Source organism: Ovis canadensis, chromosome 1 (genome assembly GCF_042477335.2).
Source record: "Ovis canadensis isolate MfBH-ARS-UI-01 breed Bighorn chromosome 1, ARS-UI_OviCan_v2, whole genome shotgun sequence".
In the NCBI taxonomy this organism is placed as follows: domain Eukaryota; kingdom Metazoa; phylum Chordata; class Mammalia; order Artiodactyla; family Bovidae; genus Ovis; species Ovis canadensis.
The window spans coordinates 26980884-27000486 of record NC_091245.1 but is presented as its reverse complement, the minus strand read 5'-3'; the positions used below and the strand labels follow the sequence as shown (position 1 = coordinate 27000486).

At 39.6% G+C, this 19603-nt stretch overlaps 1 protein-coding gene across 2 annotated transcripts in view; it reads left to right on the top strand.

Annotated features, from left to right (window-relative positions):
• NRDC (nardilysin convertase) overlaps positions 1-19603 on the top strand; it is a 112648-nt gene that overhangs the window by 19082 nt on the left and 73963 nt on the right. For both annotated transcript variants that reach the window (XM_069591221.1, XM_069591210.1), the window contains exon 2: positions 18179-18497. In XM_069591221.1, the coding sequence (XP_069447322.1) occupies positions 18179-18497 (319 nt within the window). The remainder of the gene's footprint in view (positions 1-18178; positions 18498-19603) is intronic.

Here is a 19603-nt window from a genome sequence, read left to right as displayed (position 1 = left end):
GAGGGCATTTTTCATTAATAGGCCTTTTTTGAAAATGAATCAGATTGCAATACCCTACTTATTCTATCTATTCTAAAATACATCCCAATTTTTTTTATCAACCAGTAGTCAGTTATTTATAACTCTAAATATTGTTTATACTGAAACATATAGTCTATTATGATTACATTTTCCTTCTCAACTTTGTTTTCTGTAACATTAAAAATTGCCTTATTTTTAAAAACAGTTTAATGGAGATATAATTCACATACCATCCAGTTCACCCATTTAAAGTGTGCAGCTCCCTAGCTTTTAGTATATTTACAGAGTTGTACATTCATTATCACAATTTTAGAACATTTTCATTACCTCAAAAAGTTACCCCAGGGACTTCCCTAGTGATCCAGTGGCTAAGACTCTGTGCTCCCAATGCAGGGAACCTGGGTTTGATCCCTGGTCAGGGAACTAGATCCCACATGACACAGCCAAATAAAAGAAAAAAAAAGAAATCCCACACCCCTTACCTGTCAGCCTTCCCAGTGCCCCAACCCACACATGCCCTAGACAAAGACAAATCTATTTTCTGTCTCTAATCCATTGTCTCTCTAGATCTACTTTCTAGAAGTTTCTTTACTTTCTGTGTCTCCGTCTATACTGGACATTTCATGTAAGTGGAATCATTTAACATGTCATCTTTTATGATTGACTGCTTTCACTTAGCATAATGTTTTTAAGTTCATCCATATTGTTGGGTGCAGCAGTACTTTTATTTCTTTTATTACTGACTAATTCATGGTATGGGCTTCCCTGGTGGCTCAGATGGTAAAGAATCTGCCTGCAGTGCAGGAGACCTGGGTTCGATCTCTGGGTCAGGGAAGATCCCCTGAAGAAGGAAATGGCAACCTACTCCAGTATGTTTGCCTAGAGAATTCCATGGACAGAGGAGCCTCGTGGGCTACAGTCCATGGGGTCACAAAGAGTCAAGCATAACTGAGCAACTAACACACAATCCATTGTATGGGATATATATTTTCTATCCATTCAGCAGTTGATGTATACTTTTTGACTGTTTTGAATAATGCTGTTTATGAACATTTATGTATAATTTTTTCCTTTGTTTTCATTTATTTAGAATATATAATAAATAGGAATAGAACTGCTGGATCACATGGAAAGCATTTAACCATTTGAGGATTTTTCAGGCTACTTTCCAAAGTGACTATACCATTTTACCTTTCTTCCAGCAGTGTGTGAAATTTCCAATTTCTCTATATCCTCACCAACATTTGCTACTCTCTTTTTGATTATAGCCATCCTAGAGGGTATAAGTGGTATCTCATTGTCATTTGCATTTCCCTGATGGCTGATGATGTTAAATATCTTGTCATGTACTTATTAGTCATCTGTCATCTTCTTTTGTCTTGGGGGCTTCCCAGGTGGCACTAGTGGTAAGGAACCCAGTTGCCAATGCAGGAGACATGGCAGACTTAGGTTCGATCCCTGGGTTGGAAAGATCCCCTGGAGAAGGGCATGGCAACCCACTGCAGTGTTCTTGCCTGGAGAATCCCATGGACAGAAGAGCCTGGCAGGCTACATTCCATGGGGTCACAAAGAGTTGGACACAGCTGAAGCAACATAGCGTCTTCTTACCTTACAGTATGTGTATCTTCTTTGGACAAGTATTTATCTAAATCCTTTGTCCAGCTTTAATAGTTTTGAGTAGTAATAGTTCTTTGTATATTCTAGATACAGGTTTTCTTAGATAAATGATTTCCAAAAATTTTCTCTTGATGGTATCCTTTGAAGCACAAAAGCTTTAAATTTTGATAATTATTTTTGTTGTTGCATATGCATCATATCCTGGATGCCTGATTATTATTTTGTTCAGTGCTTTGTGATCTAACATGAATTCTACCCTAATTCTTTGTCAGAACTTTAAAACTCCTCTAAGTTTTAAAACTCCTCTAAGTCAAATTCATCAATAAATCCATCAATTCAGATTTTTTTTGTATCTTCATTCCTTAATTAGTTTAGAATGTACATTTTTCAGTTCTAGGAAATTTTTCTTGAATTTTTTTCCCTAATTCTTCCCCTTTGTTTCCTTTCTTTTGAAACTACTGTATAATATGGGAACACTGGTTCAGTGTAGAGAAACTTGACTATGGTAACACTCTTAGCTTCTTTCTCTACCTCTTCTCTTTCACAGGGGGAAATTAGTGGTACAGTAGATTAGTAAGTACAGTAGATGAGTGAGTACAGTAGAGTGACCAGCATGGTCAGTCTAACCTTTCCATCTCTCTCTTCATTCTAACCTGCAGACAGTCAGTATTTTGCCATATTCTTGGCTAGTGCAGTAAACTGAGTGCAGGACAGGCACTCCATTTTGAGGGAAATAGTTCTAGTGGATAACTTCAAATTAAGAGAGTGTTAGCAAGCCATTTCCAAACCACTTTCGAGCCATGTTTTCCAACCAAACTTTATGTCAGAGATAAAGCTGATATTTTGCTCTTTCTTCTTTTCCTTGTTTTTTTTTTTTTTCCTCTCATCTGATTCGGAAATCAAGTGGGAAAGAGAAGTGCTTTTAAAAATTTGTTTAAATTAGTTAATTTTTGGTTGCACTGGGTCTTTGTTGCTGTACAAAGGCCTTCTCTAGTTGTGGAGAGTGGTGGCGACTCTCCGATTGCGTTGTTTGGGCTTCTTGTAGTGGTGGTTTCTCTCATTGTGGAGCACAGACTCGGACATGCAGGCTTTAGTAGTAGCAGTGCAAGGGTTTTCTTGCCCCACAGCATGTGAAATCTTTCTGGACCAGGGATTGAACCTGTGTCCCTTGCATTGGCAGGCAGATTCTTATCCACAGTACCACCAGGGACGTCCGAGAGGTGTTTTTTTAGAAATTGCGGTAAGCTGTACATAACAGAATTTACCTTAACCAATTTTAAGTGTACCGTTCAGTGGCATTAAGTATATTCACATTGTTGTACTATCATCAGTTCAGTTCAGTCGCACAGTCATGTCCGACTCTTTGTGACCCCATGAATTGCAGCACGTCAGGCCTCCCTGTCCATCACCAACTCCTAGAGTTCACTCAAACTCATGTCCATCGAGTCGGTGTTGCCATCCAGCCATCTCATCTTCTGTCATCCCCTTCTCTTCCTGCCTCCAATCCCTCCCAGCATCAGAGTCTTTTCCAGTGAGTCAGCTCTTTGCATCAGCTGGCCAAAGTATTGGAGTTTCAGCTTTAGCCTCAGTCCTTCCAAAGAACACCCAAGACGGATCTCCTTTAGAATGGACTGGTTGGATCTCCTTGCATTCCGAGGGACTCTCAAGAGTCTTCTCCAACACCACAGTTCAAAAGCATCAATTCTTCGGCGCTCAGCTTTCTTCACAGTCCAACTTTCACATCCATACATGACCACTAGAAAAACCATAGCCTTGACTAAACGGACATTCGTTGGCAAACTAATGTCTCTGCTTTTGAATACGCTATCTAGGTAGGTCATAACTTTCCTTCCAAGGAGTAAGTGTCTTTTAATTTCATGGCTGCAATCACCATCTGCAGTGATTTTGAAGCCCAAAAAAATAAAGTCAGACACTGTTTCCACTGTTTCCCCATCTATTTGCCATGAAGTGGTGGGACCAGATGCCATGATCTTAGTTTTCTGAATTTTGAGCTTTAGGCCAATTTTTTCACTCTCCTCTTTCACTTTCATCAAGAGGCTTTTTAGCTCCTCTTCACTTTCTGCCATAAGGGTGGTGTCATCTGCATATCTGAGGTTATTGATATTTCTCCCGGCAAAATTGATTCCAGCTTGTGCTTCCTCCAGCCCAGCGTTTCTCATGATGTACTCTGCATATAAGTTAAATAAGCAGGGTGACAATATACAGCCTTGATGTACTCCTTTTCCTATTGGAACCAGTCTGTTGTTCCATGTCCAGTTCTAACTGTTGCTTCCTGACCTGCATATAGGTTTCTCAAGAGGCAGGTCAGGTGGTCTGGTATTCCCATCTCTTTCAGAATTTTCCATAGTTTATTGTGATCCACACAGTCAAAGGCTTTGGCATAGTCAGTAAAGCAGAAATAGATGTTTTTCTGGAACTCTCTTGCTTTTTCCATGATCCAGTGGATGTTGGCAATTTGATGTCTGGTTCCTGTGCCTTTTCTAAACCCAGCTTGAACATCTGGAAGGTCACAGTTCATGTATTGCTCAAGCCTGGCTTGGAGAATTTTGAGCATTACTTTCCTAGTGTGTGAGTTGAGTGCAGTTGTGTGGTAGTTTGAGCATTCTTTGGTATTGCTTTTCTTTGGGATTGGAATGAAAACTGACCCTTTCCAGTCCTGTGGCCACTGCTGAGTTTTCCAAATGTGCTGGCATATTGAGTGCAGCACTTTCACAGCATCATCTTTCAGGATTTGAAATAGCCCAACTGGAATTCCATCACCTCCACTAGCTTTGTTCGTAGTGATGCTTTCTAAGGCCCACTTGACTTCACATTCCAGGATGTCTGGCTCTAGGTGAGTGATCACACCATCGTGATTATCTGGGTTGTGAAGATCCTTTTTGTACAGTTCTTCTGTGTATTCTTGCCGCCTCTTCTTAATGTCTTCTACTTCTGTTAGGTCCATACCATTTCTGTCCTTTATCCAGTCTATCTTTGCATGAAATGTTCCCTTGGTATCTCTGATTTTCTTGAAGAGATCTCTAGTCTTTCCCATTCTGTTGTTTTCCACTGTTTCTTTGCATTGATCGCTGAGGAAGACTTTCTTATCTCTCCTTGCTATTCTTTGGAACTCTGTATTCAGAGGCTTATATCTTACCTTTTCTCCTTTGCTTTTCACTTCTCTTCTCTTCACAGCTATTTGTGAGGCCTCCTCAGACAGCCATTTTGCTTTTTTGCATTTCTTTTCCATGGGGATGGTCTTGATCCCTATCTCCTGTATAATGTCACAAACCTCAGTCCGTAGTTCATCAGGCACTCTGTCTATCAGATCTAGTCCCTTAAATCTGTTTCTCACTTCCAGTGTATAATCATAAGGAATTTGATTTAGGTCATACCTGAATGGTCTAGTGGTTTTCCCTACTTTCTTCAATTTAAGTCTGAATTTGGCAATAAGGAGTTCATGATCTGAGCCACGGTCAGCTCCCGGTCTTCTTTTTGCTGATTGTATAGAGCTTCTCCATCTTTGGCTGCAAACAATATGATCAGTCTGATTTTGGTGTTGACCATCTGGTGATGTCCATGTATAGGGTCTTCTCTTGTGTTGTTGGAAGAAGGTGTTTGCTATGACCAGTGCGTTCTTTTGGCAAAACTCTATTAGCTTTTGCCCTGTTTCATTCTGTATTCCAAGGCCCAATTTGCCTGTTAACCTAGGTGTTTCTTGACTTTCTGCTTTTGCATTCCAGTCCCCTATAATGAAAAGGACATCACTTTTGGGTGTTAGTTCTAAAAGGTCTTGTAGGTCTTCATAGAACCGTTCAACTTCAGCTTCTTCAGCATTACTGGTTGGGGCATAGACTTGGATTACTGTGATACTGAATGGTTTGCCTTGGAAATGAGCAGAGATCATTCTGTCGTTTTTGAGATTGCATCCAAATACTGCATTTTGGACTCTTTTGTTGACCATGATGGCTACTCCATTTCTTCTAAGGGATTCCTGCCCACAGTAGTAGATATAATGGTCATCTGAGTTAAATTCACCCATTCCAGTCCATTTTAGTTCGCTGATTCCTAGAATGTTGACGTTCACTCTTGCCATCTCCTGTTTGACCACTTCCAATTTGCCTTGATTCGTGGACCTGACATTCCAGGTTCCTATGCAATATTGCTCTTTACAGCATCAGATCTTGCTTCTATCACCAGTCACATCCACAACTGGGTATTGTTTTTGCTTTGGCTCCATCCCTTCATTCTTTCTGGAGTTATTTCTCCACTGATCTCTAGTAGCATTTTGGGCACCTACCGACCTGGGGAATTCCTCTTTCAGTATACTCTCATTTTGCCTTTTCATACTGTTCGTGGGGTTCTCAACAGAAGAATACTGAAGTGATTCGCCATTCCCTTCTCCAGTGGACCACATTCTGTCAGACCTCTCTACCATGACCCGCCCATCTTGGGTGGCCCCACACGGCATGGCTTAGTTTCGTTGAGTTTGACAAGGCTGTGGTCCGTGTGATGAGATTGATTAGTTTTCTGTGATTATGGTTTCAGTTTGTCTGCCCTCTGATGCCCTCTTGCAACACCTACTGTCTTACTTGGGTTTCTCTTACCTTGGACTTGGGCATCTCTTCATGGCTGCTCCAGCAAAGCGCAGCCGCTGCTCCTTACCTTGGATGAGTGGTATCTCCTCACTCGCTGCCCCTCCTGATCTTGAACATGGAGTAGCTCTTCTTGGCTCTTCTGCGCCCGCGCAGCCACCGCTCCTTCACTACCGTCCATCTCCAGAACTTTTTTCATCCTAAACTGTGAAATGATAACTCCCCGTTTCCTTCTCCTCCTCCAAGACCCTGACAGCTACCATTCTATTATCTCTTTGTGAATTTACTCTGGGTACCTCATGTAAGTTGAATTATATAATGCTTGTCTTTTTGTATCTGCTTTATTTCATTTAGCATATCTTCAAAATTCATCCATGTTGTGGTATGTATTAGAATTGCCTTCCTTTTTAAGACTGAATAATATTCCTTTGTTTGTATATATCACAACTTGTTTGTTTATTCATCTATTGATAGACATTTGAGGTGTTTCCTCTTTTTAGTTATTGTTAATAATGCTGCTTTGAACATGAGTTTACAAATTCTGTTCTAGTCCCTGCTTTAAACTCATTTGGGTATATATATCTAGATGTGGACTTGCTCAATTATTTGAGACCTCCCAGTGTCTTAGCGGGCTTCCTCGATTGGTCAGTGGTAAAAAATCTGCCTGCAATGCAGAAGGTGCAGGAAATGTGGGTTTGATCCCTGGGTCAGGAAGATATCCTGAAGGATGAAATGATAATCTACTCTAGTAATCTTGCCTCGAAAATCCCATGGGCAAAGGAACCTGGTGGGCTACAGTCCATAGGGTCGCAGAGTCAGATATGACTGAGCAAGGAAGCCAGCAAGCATATTAGCATTGCCTTGTAATAATCCACTTCAAAATCTCAGTGGCTGACAGCAACAATGATTTATTATGTTCTTGTGTTCTTTTGGACGGCTGGGAAATTTTTTTTTTCCTGTTTTCTGGGCTCACCTGTGTGGCTGTATTCATTTTGTAGGTTGATTGGAGCTAGAGGATATAAAATGGCTTTAATCACATGTCTAGGGCCTTGGTGGGAACAGCTAGAAGGTGGGCCTTCTCTCTGCACTTAATCTATCCTCATGCATAGTCTAGTTTAAACTTCTTGACTTGGCAGTTAAGTCCCAAAAGAGTGAAGACAGAAGCTGCAGGACCTCTTGAGGCCTAGACTCTAGGACTTCACTACAAATTAAAGGCAAAGTTTACGGAGTTAGCCCAGATTCAAGGAGTGGGGAGAAATAGTCTCCAACTCTTGTTGGGAATATTTACCAGGCCACTAGGGGACCATTATTAAAATGGTTAGTTATACCTAATAACCTAACAACTGATCCATAGATTGAGGAAACTTGAGAAATAGGGGTGGACTGCCATTGGGGAACAAAAAGGCCTTCTGGTAGGTCATAAATGGGTTGGCTTGCTATGTGGATTTTTTTGAGCTTGGTTGTTTGTAAGAACTATATTGTGTGCAATAAGTTTTTGTTTCTTTTTCTTTTTAAACAGTTATATGGTTGGCTTTAAACTAATTCAGCTTGGGTAAGATGGTTTTAGCTGACTCAGAAAGGCTGTATCAACTTTAGAGTTGTAACTGCCCTGGACTACAGGCAAAGCTACACAGATGTAATTTTTAATGGTTTGGGTGGGCATAACAATTAATACTTTTATGGACTTCTTAAACCAAGTCTGCAGCTTTAAACTGCAAAGATGTATAAAGTTTCAAGTATAGAGTAATTAATGACTAAGACTCTAGCCTTCAATTGTTAATTCCAGGTCTAGACAGATAGTACCCTTCCTGACTTTGTGGTATCAAGTATTTCTTATGTATTTTTGGATTTAAATAAATGAACTCTTAACTGTGGTAATTTTAGTGAAAGTAGTTTCAGAAAAGTTTGGTTCATTTTATTAAGGAACAAATAAAAATGAATTGAGTGGATACTTTATTATAAAGAAAATAATACCACCTTCTTGATTCTTGGGCTTGGTTTGAAGAAACCTACTTCAGTCTTTTAATTTCTTTTTTTCTTTTTTTGGTCATACCGTATGATTTGGGGGGAATCTTAGTTCCCCAGCCAGGAATGCAGCGTGAGCCTGACAGTGAAAGCACCAAGTCTTAACCACTGAACTGCTGGGGAAGTCCCTACTTCAGTCTTTATAGTCAGTACAGGAACCATGAGAGGGTGAAACCAAATTGAGGTAGACAGGTTGAATAAGCTAAAGGGAGAGAGGTTTTCTTAGACATCTTAGAAGAGCCTTACCCCTCCAAAAATTTATACACAGTTAAACATAACACACATAAATAGAGACTACATGGTTTAGTTGGGAGGTAATGACAAGTTATATAATTACATGGTTATCTTCCCAGGTACCCTTTTTTGACCCGTAATGATTTAGCACTATCTAGGTCTAGAAATAGCAATTTAAGACTAGAACCTGTGTGGCTAATTATTTTATCTCTGTATATGAAAATGAGGTCTTGAAAGTTACATAGTATACTATGGTACGGCCAGGAGATAATTTATTTGCATGTTTTTCTCTATGTGGAAATTTGGATGATTTCCAACTTTTCTCTATCACAAATGTTGCTGCAGTGAACATTGTTACATATCTTTGTGCATGTGTGTGACTATTTATGTGAGGCATCTAGAAATGTAATCACTGGGATAAAAGGTATACAGAGTTCTCATTGTTAAGAATATAGGTTTGTCATCTACTACAAAAATACTGTACCCACTGAGATTCATAAGCAAGCATGTGAGAATACCCTGTTTGTATATGTTTTTAAACTTACTTTAATTTGTTTTTGTTTTATGCTCTAATTGATTTGAAGGAACTCTTATATCTTGTTACAGGCTTCCCTGGTGGCTCAGATGGTAAAGAATCTGCCTGCAATGCAGGAGACTTGGGTTCGATCCCTGGGTTGGAAAGATCCCCTGGAGAAGGGAATGGCAACTCACTCCAGTATTCTTGCCTGGGAAATCACATGTACAGAGGAGCCTCGTGGGCTACAGTGCATGGGGTCACAAAGGGTGTCTGACACGACTGAGGGACTGACTCTTCTTTTGTATATTGTTATTCTCTTCTCTCAGTATACAGTTTTCTGTTAGATTTAGTTTATGATGTTTTATTTTAGAAGAATTTTAAGTTAGAATATAGTGAAATCTCCCCAAATATAATAATTTTGTATCTTATTTAGCATAAATTTTCTTCATCCCAATATTATAACAATATTTTCTCATAATTACTTTTAAGATTTTTTTCTTTTGCTCTGTAAGCTATTGAATTTATATGTGTTAGGTGTAAGGTAGAAATGGCTATTTTATCTCCCTAAAGAATTAACCTGTTGTTTCAAAATCATTAATTGAATCATAATAAACAGTGTTACAATAATATTGTAAATAGTGCTCTGTTTCTAGAACCTGTTTTCTTAAATTGATCTGTCGGTATTCTTGTTCTAGTATACTGTTTAATTTTAATTGCTTTGAAAGATTATATTTCATAATTAGTAAGGCAGTTCCCATCATGTTTTCCCTTTTGAAAAAGTTCTTGACATATTTTTTCTTGTCCATATGAATTTTAGAATCAGTATGCCAAGTTACCCAGGTAGTGCAGTGATAAGAATCCTTATGCAATGCAGGAGGTACAAGAGATGTGGGTTCAATCCCTGGGTTGGGGAGATGCCCTGGAATAGGGAGTGGCAACCTGTTTCTGTATTCTTCTCTGGAAAATTCCATGGACAGAAGAGCCGGTGGGGGGCTACAGTTCATGGGACTGCAAAGAGTCAGACACAACAGAGCATAGCACAGTCTTGACAGCTAGTTACACACACACACATACACACACAAATGCACACTTATTGGGATTTTAAAATTGGAATTGCCTTGAATTTATAGGTTAATTTGGGGGGAAATTTATATCTTTGTAATACTTGGTGTTCCCATTCCAACTGCATGCTATGACTAGTCAAGTTTGTTATCTTCTCATGTAAAGTTTTCTAGTTTTACTGTTGTTGGATGAGGAACAGATTGCCTTCTGGTGCCATGCTACTTGGGCTCAGTCCCTGCTAAACTTAGGCCAATAAAAATCCTTTTCTTGTGTGCTTTAGTTTCCTCATCCGTAAATTGGGAATAATAACTCATTAGGGTTATTATGAAGATTAAATGGATTAAGATATAAGTTAATATATAAAATGTGAGTGGTTATTGGATATATATTTATAGTTTCTTTTGCTTTTGTAAATAGATTCTTTTACTTAAATCTCATTTTAATTGGTTAGCTTTGGTCTACAGGAAATTTGTGATTTTTTTTTTTAATGGTTCTTGATTTTGGATGCTTTGCTGAACACTTTTTTACCCATTTTTGAAAAAATTCTGTTGCATTCTGTAGCTAATCATATACTTTTGCAGTGAATTGTTTTAGCTTTCAATATTTTGGCCTTGTAGTTCTTTCTTGTTTATTTATATTGTGGATTTGTTTTCATTTGCTAGGACTTCTAATACACTGTTGAATAGAAGTGATGATGAAGAGCATTTTGTCAATGACTGTCTTTATTTATTTATTTTTTTTTTTAAATTTTTAGTTTTTTATTTTTTAAATTTTAAAATCTTTAATTCTTACATGCATTCCCAAACATGAACCCCCCTCCCACCTCCCAATGACTGTCTTTAAATAGATTTGATATTTGATTTATAGAAGTTAATTCTCTCTTGAGTTTAACCTTTAGAAGTTAATTCAAGCTAAGGGTTGTATGTGTTTGTGTGTGTACTTAATTTGTTAAGGAGTGGGTTTTGGATTTTCATTAAATTATTTTTTATTATACAACAATAAGTGTATTATTATTACAAAAGATTGAAAAATATGTAGAAATTATAGTGTAAAGCATGAAAGTTCTTGTATCTTGTTCTAATTTTATTTTCTCTCCATATATATATATATATACATATATATATATATTACTATTACATTTGGTTTGTGTCCTTCTAGTTCTTTTGCTATACCTTCATGTACATTTAGGGCTTCCTGACTTCCCTGGTGGCTCAGATGGTAAAAGCATCTGCCTACAATGTGGGAGACCCGGGTTTGATCCCTGAATTGGGAAGATCCCCTGGAGAAGGCAATGGCAACCTACTCCAGTACTCTTGCCTGGAAAATCCCATGGACAGAGAAGCCTACAGTCCATGGGATTGCAAAAAGTCGAACACGACTGAGCAACTTCACTTTCACTTTCATAGCTCATTTGGTAAAGAATCCACCTGCAATGCTGGAAACCCTGGTTTGATTCCTGGGTCGGGAAGATCCCCTGGAGAAAGGAAAGGCTACCCACTCTAGTATTCTTGGGCTTCACTTATGGCTCAGCTGGTGAAGATCTCCCTGCAGTACAGGAGACCTGGGTTCAATCCCTGGGTTGGGAAGATCCCCTGGAGAAGGGAAAGGCTACCCACTCCAGTATTCTGGCCTGGAGAACTCCATGGACTGTGTAGACCATGGGGTTGCAAAGAGTTGGACATGATTGAGCGACTTTCACTCACTTCACTTATGTACATTTAATGTGTATTTGTGTGCATTTTTGTGTGTGTGTGTACACATAGTTTTATTTATTTTATAGAACTACCTGATATTTTGTTTCACTTAGCACATTAAATACCTATTATATATCAGGCCGCCTTTGGGCATTGGCTTTCCTCTGCTTATTCAGCAGATGTTTCTTAAATGTTTCCTAAGTGCCAGGCAATGTCTTAGGTGCTGGAAATATAGCTATGAAGAAAAAGAAAAGCCTGTCCTCAGAACGAACTTTCTAAAGGTGCAGACAGAAAATTAAAAAACAAAACAAAACCAAAACCAGAAAAAAGGGATGATAAATGATATGAAAAAAAGTTAAAACAGGATAAAAGAGGATAGGGATTGTTGTTCAGTTGCTAAGTCCTGTCCGACTCTTTTTGACCCCATGAACTGTAGCTCGCCAGGTTTCCCTGTCTTTCACTCTCTCCCTGAGTTTGCTCTGATTCATGTCCATTGTGTTGATGATGCCATCTAACCATCTCATTCACTGTCGCCCCCTTCTCTTAGCCTGGATCTTTTCCAGCATTAGGATCTTTTCCAGTGAGTCAGCTCTTTGTATCAGCCGGCCAAAGTATTGAGCGTCAACTTCAGTATGAGTCCTTCCAAGGAATATTCAGGGTTGATTGCCTTTCAGTTCAGTTCAGTTCAGTCGCTCAGTCGTCTCCGACTCTTTGTGACCCCATGAATTGCAGCACACCAGGCCTCCCTGTCCATCACCAACTCCTGGAGTTCAGTCAGACTCGTGTCCATTGAGTCAGTGATGCCATCCAGCCATCTCATCCTCTGTCATCCCCTTCTTCTCCTGCCCCCAATCCCTCCAAGCATCAGAGTCTTTTCCAATGAGTCAACTCTTTGCATGAGGAGGCCAAAGTACTGGAGTTTCAGCTTCAGCATCATTCCTTCCAAAGAAATCCCAGGGCTGATCTCCTTCAGAATGGACTGGTTGGATCTCCTTGCAGTCCAAGGGACTCTCAAGAGTCTTCTCCAACACCACAGTTCAAAAGCATCAATTCTTCGGCGCTCAGCCTTCTTCACAGTCCAACTCTCACATCCATACATGACCACAGGAAAAACCATAGCCTTGACTAGACAGACCTTAGTCGGCAAAGTAATGCCTCTGCTTTTGAATATGCTATCCTGGTTGGTCATAACTTTTCTTCCAAGGAGTAAGCGTCTTTTAATTTCATGGCTGCAGTCACCATCTGCAGTGATTTTGGAGCCCCAAAAAATAAAGTTGCTGAGTCTTGTCTGACTCTTTGTGACCCCATGAACACCAGGTTACTCCGTCCATGGGATTTTCTAGGCAAGAGTACTGGAGTGGGTTGCCATTTCCTTTTCCAGGGAACTTCCCAACCCAGGGATCGAACTCAGGTCTCCCACATTGTAGACAGATGCTTTTACCATCTGAGCCACCAGGGAAGTCCAAGGCAGAGGAACCAGAGATCAAATTGCCAACATCTGCTGGATCATTGAAAAAGCAAGAGAGTTCCAGAAAAACAACTATTTCTGCTTTATTGACTATGCCAAAGCCTTTGACTGTGTGGATCACAATAAACTGTGGAAAATTCTGAAAGAGATGGGAATACCAGACCACCTGACCTGCCTCTTGAGAAATCTGTATGCAGGCCAGGAAGCAACAGTTAGAACTGGACATGGAACAACAGACTGGTTCCAAAGAGGAAAAGGAGTACGTCAAGGCTGTATATTGTCACCCTGCTTATTTAACTTCTATGCACAGTACATCATGAGAAACGCTGGGCTGGAAGAAACACAAGCTGGAATCAAGATTACTGGGAGAAATATCGATAACCTCAGATATGCAGATGACACCACCCTTATGGCAGAAAGTGAAGAGGAGCTAAAAAGCCTCTCGATGAAAGTGAAAGAGGAGAGTGAAAAAGTTAGCTTAAAGCTCAACATCCAGAAAACAAAGATCATGGCATCTGGTCCCATCACTTAATGGGAAATAGATGGGGAAACAGTAGAAACACTGTCAGAATTTATTATTTCTGGGCTCCAAAATCACTGCAGATGGTGACTGCAGCCATGAAATTAAAAGACGCTTACTCTTTGGAAGAAAAGTTATGACCAATTGGGATAGAATATTCAAAAGCAGAGACATTACTTTGCCGACTAAGGTCTGTCTAGTCAAGGCTATGGTTTTTCCTGTGGTCATGTATGGATGTGAGAGTTGGACTGTGAAGAAGGCTGAGCGCCGAAGAATTGATGCTTTTGAACTGTGGTGTTGGAGAAGACTCTTGAGAGTCCCTTGGACTGCAAGGAGATCCAACCAGTCCATTCTGAAGGAGATCAACCCTGGGATTTCTTTGGAAGGAATGATGCTAAAGCTGAAGCTCCAGTACTTTGGACACCTCATGTGAAGAATTGACTCATTGGAAAAGACTCTGATGCTTGGAGGGATTGAGGGCAGGAGGAGAAGGGGATGACCCAGGATGAGATGGCTGGATAGCATCACAGACTCGATGGACGTTCTCCCTGAGTGAACTCCGGGAGATGGTGATGGACAGGGAGGCCTAGCGTGCTGCGATTCATGGGGTCACAAAGAGTCGGATACGACTGAGCGACTAAACTGAACTGAACTGAAAAAATTAAGTCTGATACTGTTTCCACTGTTTACCCATCTATTTGCCATGAAGTGATGGGACCAAATGCCATGATCTTCGTTTTCTGAATGTTGAGCTTGAAGCCAACTTTTTCGCTCTCCTCTTTCACTTTCATCAATAGGCTTTTTAGTTCCTCTTCACTTTCTGCCATAAGGCTGGTGTCATCTGCATATCTGAGGTTATTGTTATTTCTCCCGGCAAAATTGATTCCAGCTTGTGTTTCTTTCAGTCCAGCATTTCTCATGATGTACTCTGCATAGAAGTTAAATAAGCAGGGTGACAATATATAGCCTTGACGTACTCCTTTTCCTATTTGGAACCAGTCTGTTGTTCCATGTCCAGTTCTAACTGTTGCTTCCTGACCTGATACAGATTTCTCAAGAGGCAGGTCAGGTGGTCTGGTATTCCATCTCTTTCAGAATTTTCCACAGTTTATTGTGATCCACACAGTCAAAGGCTTTGGCATAGTCAGTAAAGCAGAAATAGATGTTTTTCTGGAGCTCTCTTGCTTTTTCCATGATCCAGCGGATGTTGGCAATTTGATGTCTGGTTCCTCTGCCTTGTCTAAAACCAGCTTGAACATCAGGGAGTTCATGGTTCACGTATTGCTCAAGCCTGGCTTGGAGAATTTTGAGCATTACTTTACTAGCATGTGAGATGAGTGCAATTGTGCGGTAGTTTGAACATTCTTTTACATTGCCTTTCTTTGGGATTGGAATGAAAACTGACCTTTTCCAGTCCTGTGGCCACTGCTGAGTTTTCCAAATGTGCTGGCATATTGAGTGCAGCACTTTCACAGCATCATCTTTCAGGATTTGAAATAGCTCAACTGGAATGCCATCACCTCCACTAGCTTTGTTCGTAGTGATGCTTTCTAAGGCCCACTTGACTTCACATTCCAGGATGTCTGGCTCTAGATGAGTGATCACACCATCATGATTATCTGGATTGTGAAGATCTTTTGTACATTTCTTCTGTGTATTTTTGCCATCTCTTCTTAATATCTTCTGCTTCTGTTAGGTCCATACGATTTCTGTCCTATGGACTGATCGGATCTTACAGTCCAAGGGACTCTTTAGAGTCTTCTCCAACACCACAGTTTGAAAGCATCAATTTTTTGGCACTCAGACTTGTGGTCCACCTCTTGTATCCATTTATGGCTGCTGGAAAAATCATCGTTTTGACTATGCAGACCTTTTTCAGCAAAGTAATGTCTCTGCCTTTTAATACACTAAGTTTGTCTTTGCTTTTCTTCCTAGGAGTAAGTGTCTTAATTTCATAGTTGCAGTCACCATCCACAGTGATTTTTGAGTACAAGAAAATAAAATCTGTCATGTTTCTGTTTTTCCCACATCTGTTTTCTGTGAAGTGATGGGACCTGATGCCATGACCTTCGTTTTTTGAATGTTGAGCTTTAAGCCAGCCCTTTCACTCTTCTCTTTCACCCTCATCAAGAGGCTCCGTAGTTCCTCTTTGCTTTCTGCCGTGAAAGTGGTGTCATCTGAATATCTGAGGTTATTTCTCCCAGCCATCTTAATTCCAGCTTGTGAGTCATCCAACCCAGCATTTTGCGCGGTATACTCTGCATATAAGTTAAGTAAACAAAGTGCTAATATACAGCCTTGTACTCCTTTCCCAGTTTTGAACTAGTCTGTTTTCCTATGTAAGGTTCTAACTATTGCTTTTTGTCCTGCATCCAGATTTCTCAAGAGACAGGCAAAGTGATCTGGTATTCCATTTTCCAGTTTGTTGTGATCCACACAGTCAAAGGCTTGATCCACACAGTCAAAGGCTTTAGTGTAGACAGTGAAGCAGATGTTTTCCTGGAATTTCCTTCCTTGCTTTTTCTATGATCCGGTGGATGTTGGCAGTTTGGTCATTGGTTCCTCTGCCCCTTCTAAATCCAGCTTGTACATCTGGAAGTTCTTGGTTCACATACTGTTGAATCCTAGCTTGAAGGATTTTGAGCATTACCTTGCTAGCATGTGAGATGCATGCAATTGTGCGATAGTTTGAACATTCCTTGGCATTGCTTTTCTTTGGGATTGGAATGAAAACTGACCCTTTCTAGTCCTGTGGCCACTGCTGAGTTTTTCACATTTGCTGGCATATTGAGTTCAGCTCTTTAACAGCATCATCTTTCAGGATTTGAAATAGCTCAACTAGAATTCCACCACCTCCACTAGCTTTGTTTGTAGTGATGCTTCCTAAGTCCCACTTGACTTTGCACTCCAGGTTGTCTGGCTCTAGGTGAGTGATCGCACCATTGTGGTTATCTGGGTTGTGAAGATCTTTTTTGTACAGTTCTTCTGTGTATTCTTGCCACCTCCTCTTAATCTCTTCTGCTTCTGTTAGGTCCATACCTTTCTGTTTTTATTTTGCCCATCTTTGCATGAATGTTCTCTTGGTATTTCTGATCTTCTTGAAGAGATAGATCTCTAATCTTTCCCATTCTGTTGTTTTCCGCTGTTTCTTTGTATTGATCACTGAGGAAGGCTTTATCTCTTCTTGTTATTCCTTGAAACTCTGCATTCAGATTTTTTTTTCCTCCTTTGTCTTTAGTTTCTCTTCTTTTCTCAGCTATTTGTAAGGCCTCCTCAGACAACCATTTTGCCTTTTTTCATTTCTGTTTCTTGGGGATGGTGTTCATCACTGCCTCCTGTACAGTGTCACGAACCTCCATCCATATTTCTTCAGGCCCTCTATCAGATCTAATCCCTTGAATCTATTTGTCACTTTCACTGAATAATCATAAGGGATTTGATTTAGGTCATACCTAAATGGTCTAGTAGTTTTCCCTACTTTCTTCAATTTAAGTCTGAATCTGGGAGTAAGGAGTTCGTGATCTGAGCCGCAGTCAGTCCTCAGTCTTGTTTTTGCTGATTATATAGAGCTTCTCCATCTTTGGCTGCAGAGTATAATCAGTCTGATTTCGGTGTTGACCATATGGTGATGTCCATGTGTAGAGTCTTCTCTTGTGTTGTTGGAAGAAGGTGTTCTCTTGGCAAAACGCTGTTAGCCTTTGCCCTGCTTCATTTTGTGCTCCAAGGTCAAATTTACCTGTTATTCCAGGTATCTCTTGCCTTCCTACTTTTGCATTCCTGTCCCCTATAATGAAAAGGACATTGTTTTGGGGTGTTAATTCTAGAAGATCTTGTACGTCTTCATAGAACCATTCAACTTCAGCTTCTTCAGCATTACTGCTTGGGGCATAGATTTGGATTACTGTGATATTGAATGGTTTGCCTTGGAAACGAACAGAGATCATTCTGTCATTTTTGAGATTGCACCCAAATACTGCATTTTGGACTCTTTGTTGACATGATGGCTTCTCCATTTCTCCTAAGAGATTCTTGCCCACAGTAGTAGATATAATGGTCATCTGAGTTAAATTCACCCATTCCAGTCCATTTTAGTTCGCTGATTCCTAAAATGTTGATGTTCATTCTTGCCATGTCCTGTTTGACCACTTCCAATTTACCTTGATTCACGGACCTAACATTCCAGGTTCCTATGCAATATTGCTCTTTACAGCATCGAACTTGACTTCCAGCACCAGTCACATCCACAACTGGGCATTGTTTTTACTTTGGCTCTGTCTCGTCTTTCTTTCTGGAGTTATTTCTCCAGTGTTCTCCAGTAGCATATTGGGCCCTACCAACCTGGGGAGTTCATCTTTCAGTGTCATAGTATAATGAATAGCTGACTTGAATGTTTTGTGATTTTTTTTTTCAATTTTTATTTTTTAGGTACATCAAATTACGCAATGGCTTGCAGGCACTTTTGATTTCAGACCTAAGTAATATGGAAGGTAAAATGGGTGATGCAACAGATGATGAAGAGGATGAAGAGGAGGAAGAAGAAGAGGATGATGATGATGACGATGATGATGATGACGATGAAGATTCTGGAGCAGAAATAGAAGATGATGATGAAGAAGGTTTTGATGATGAAGATGAGTTTGATGATGATGATGATGAACATGATGATGATCTTGACACTGAGGATAATGAGTTGGAAGAATTAGAAGAGAGGGCAGAAGCTAGAAAGAAAACCACTGAAAAACAGGTGTGAGTCATGTCTGTTACATCTTTTTCTAATTTGAGAATTCTTTGTGATTAAGTTTCAAACTTATGTTTTGTCTCTTACTGGCAAATAGGAAGTACATATCTGTTGATCTTCAGTAAAGGAATATTTATTCTATGTAAAGATTACATTAAAAAAATATTTTCCTCTAGGAACTTCCTTGGTGGTTCAGTGGTTAGCAGTGGTTAAGACTCTCTGTTTCAACTGCTGGGAGCCTGGGTTTGATCCCTGGTCGGGGAATTAAGATCCTTCATGCCAGATGGTGTGGCCAAAAAATTTAAGGAAAAAAAGCTTCTTTTTGCTCTATTATAAAAGTGACAAGTGCTCATTATAGAAGCTAATGGAAAATAAAAACAAAAATATAAAAGTTGCCCATAACCATAACTCTCAGAGATAATCACTGGGAGTATTTGACGACATGTTTTAAAAACAAATACCTGGAGCTGTGAATCTGCAAAGTTCTTAGCCTGGGATAGAGGAATAACAGAATGTATTATCCTTGGAGAGACTGGAAAAAGCATAAGAGAACAAGTGTCGTGTAGAATTCTTACATAGGCCTGTGTTTCTGAGAATCCTCATGGGTAATTTCTATGTAAGTAACTGAATGTGGTTTGTATTTTTATGGGGAAGCATCAGTGGTCCAAATAATTAATAAGTAAACTGGAAGAATTAAAATAGAAATGGGGAGTTGAGCCTTAGTTAGTGAAACATATTAATAACAGGTGAATAGATAAGTACTGGTTGATAGAAATAATGTTCCTCTCTGGATATTTTTTGAAGAATGCTTCCATTTTGAAGTAGAAAATACCTATATTGGAGTATAATATTCTGGAGCCATTATAGTGGAATTGACTAGCAAATTGTTAAAACTAGTATCTTTAATGTTGGTAATATTTTCAACATGGTACTATTCTCAAAAAAATGAATTAAAGTTCAGATTATTAACACTAAAATCTAAAAGATCACATGTATAACACTATAAAATCAGCCCTCAAAATGTGACAGTTTGAAATGTTAGTAGTAGGTATGTCTTAGATAAATTGATAGGTACTCTTCCTGGAAAAAAAATTTTTTTTAAAGAAGAGTGT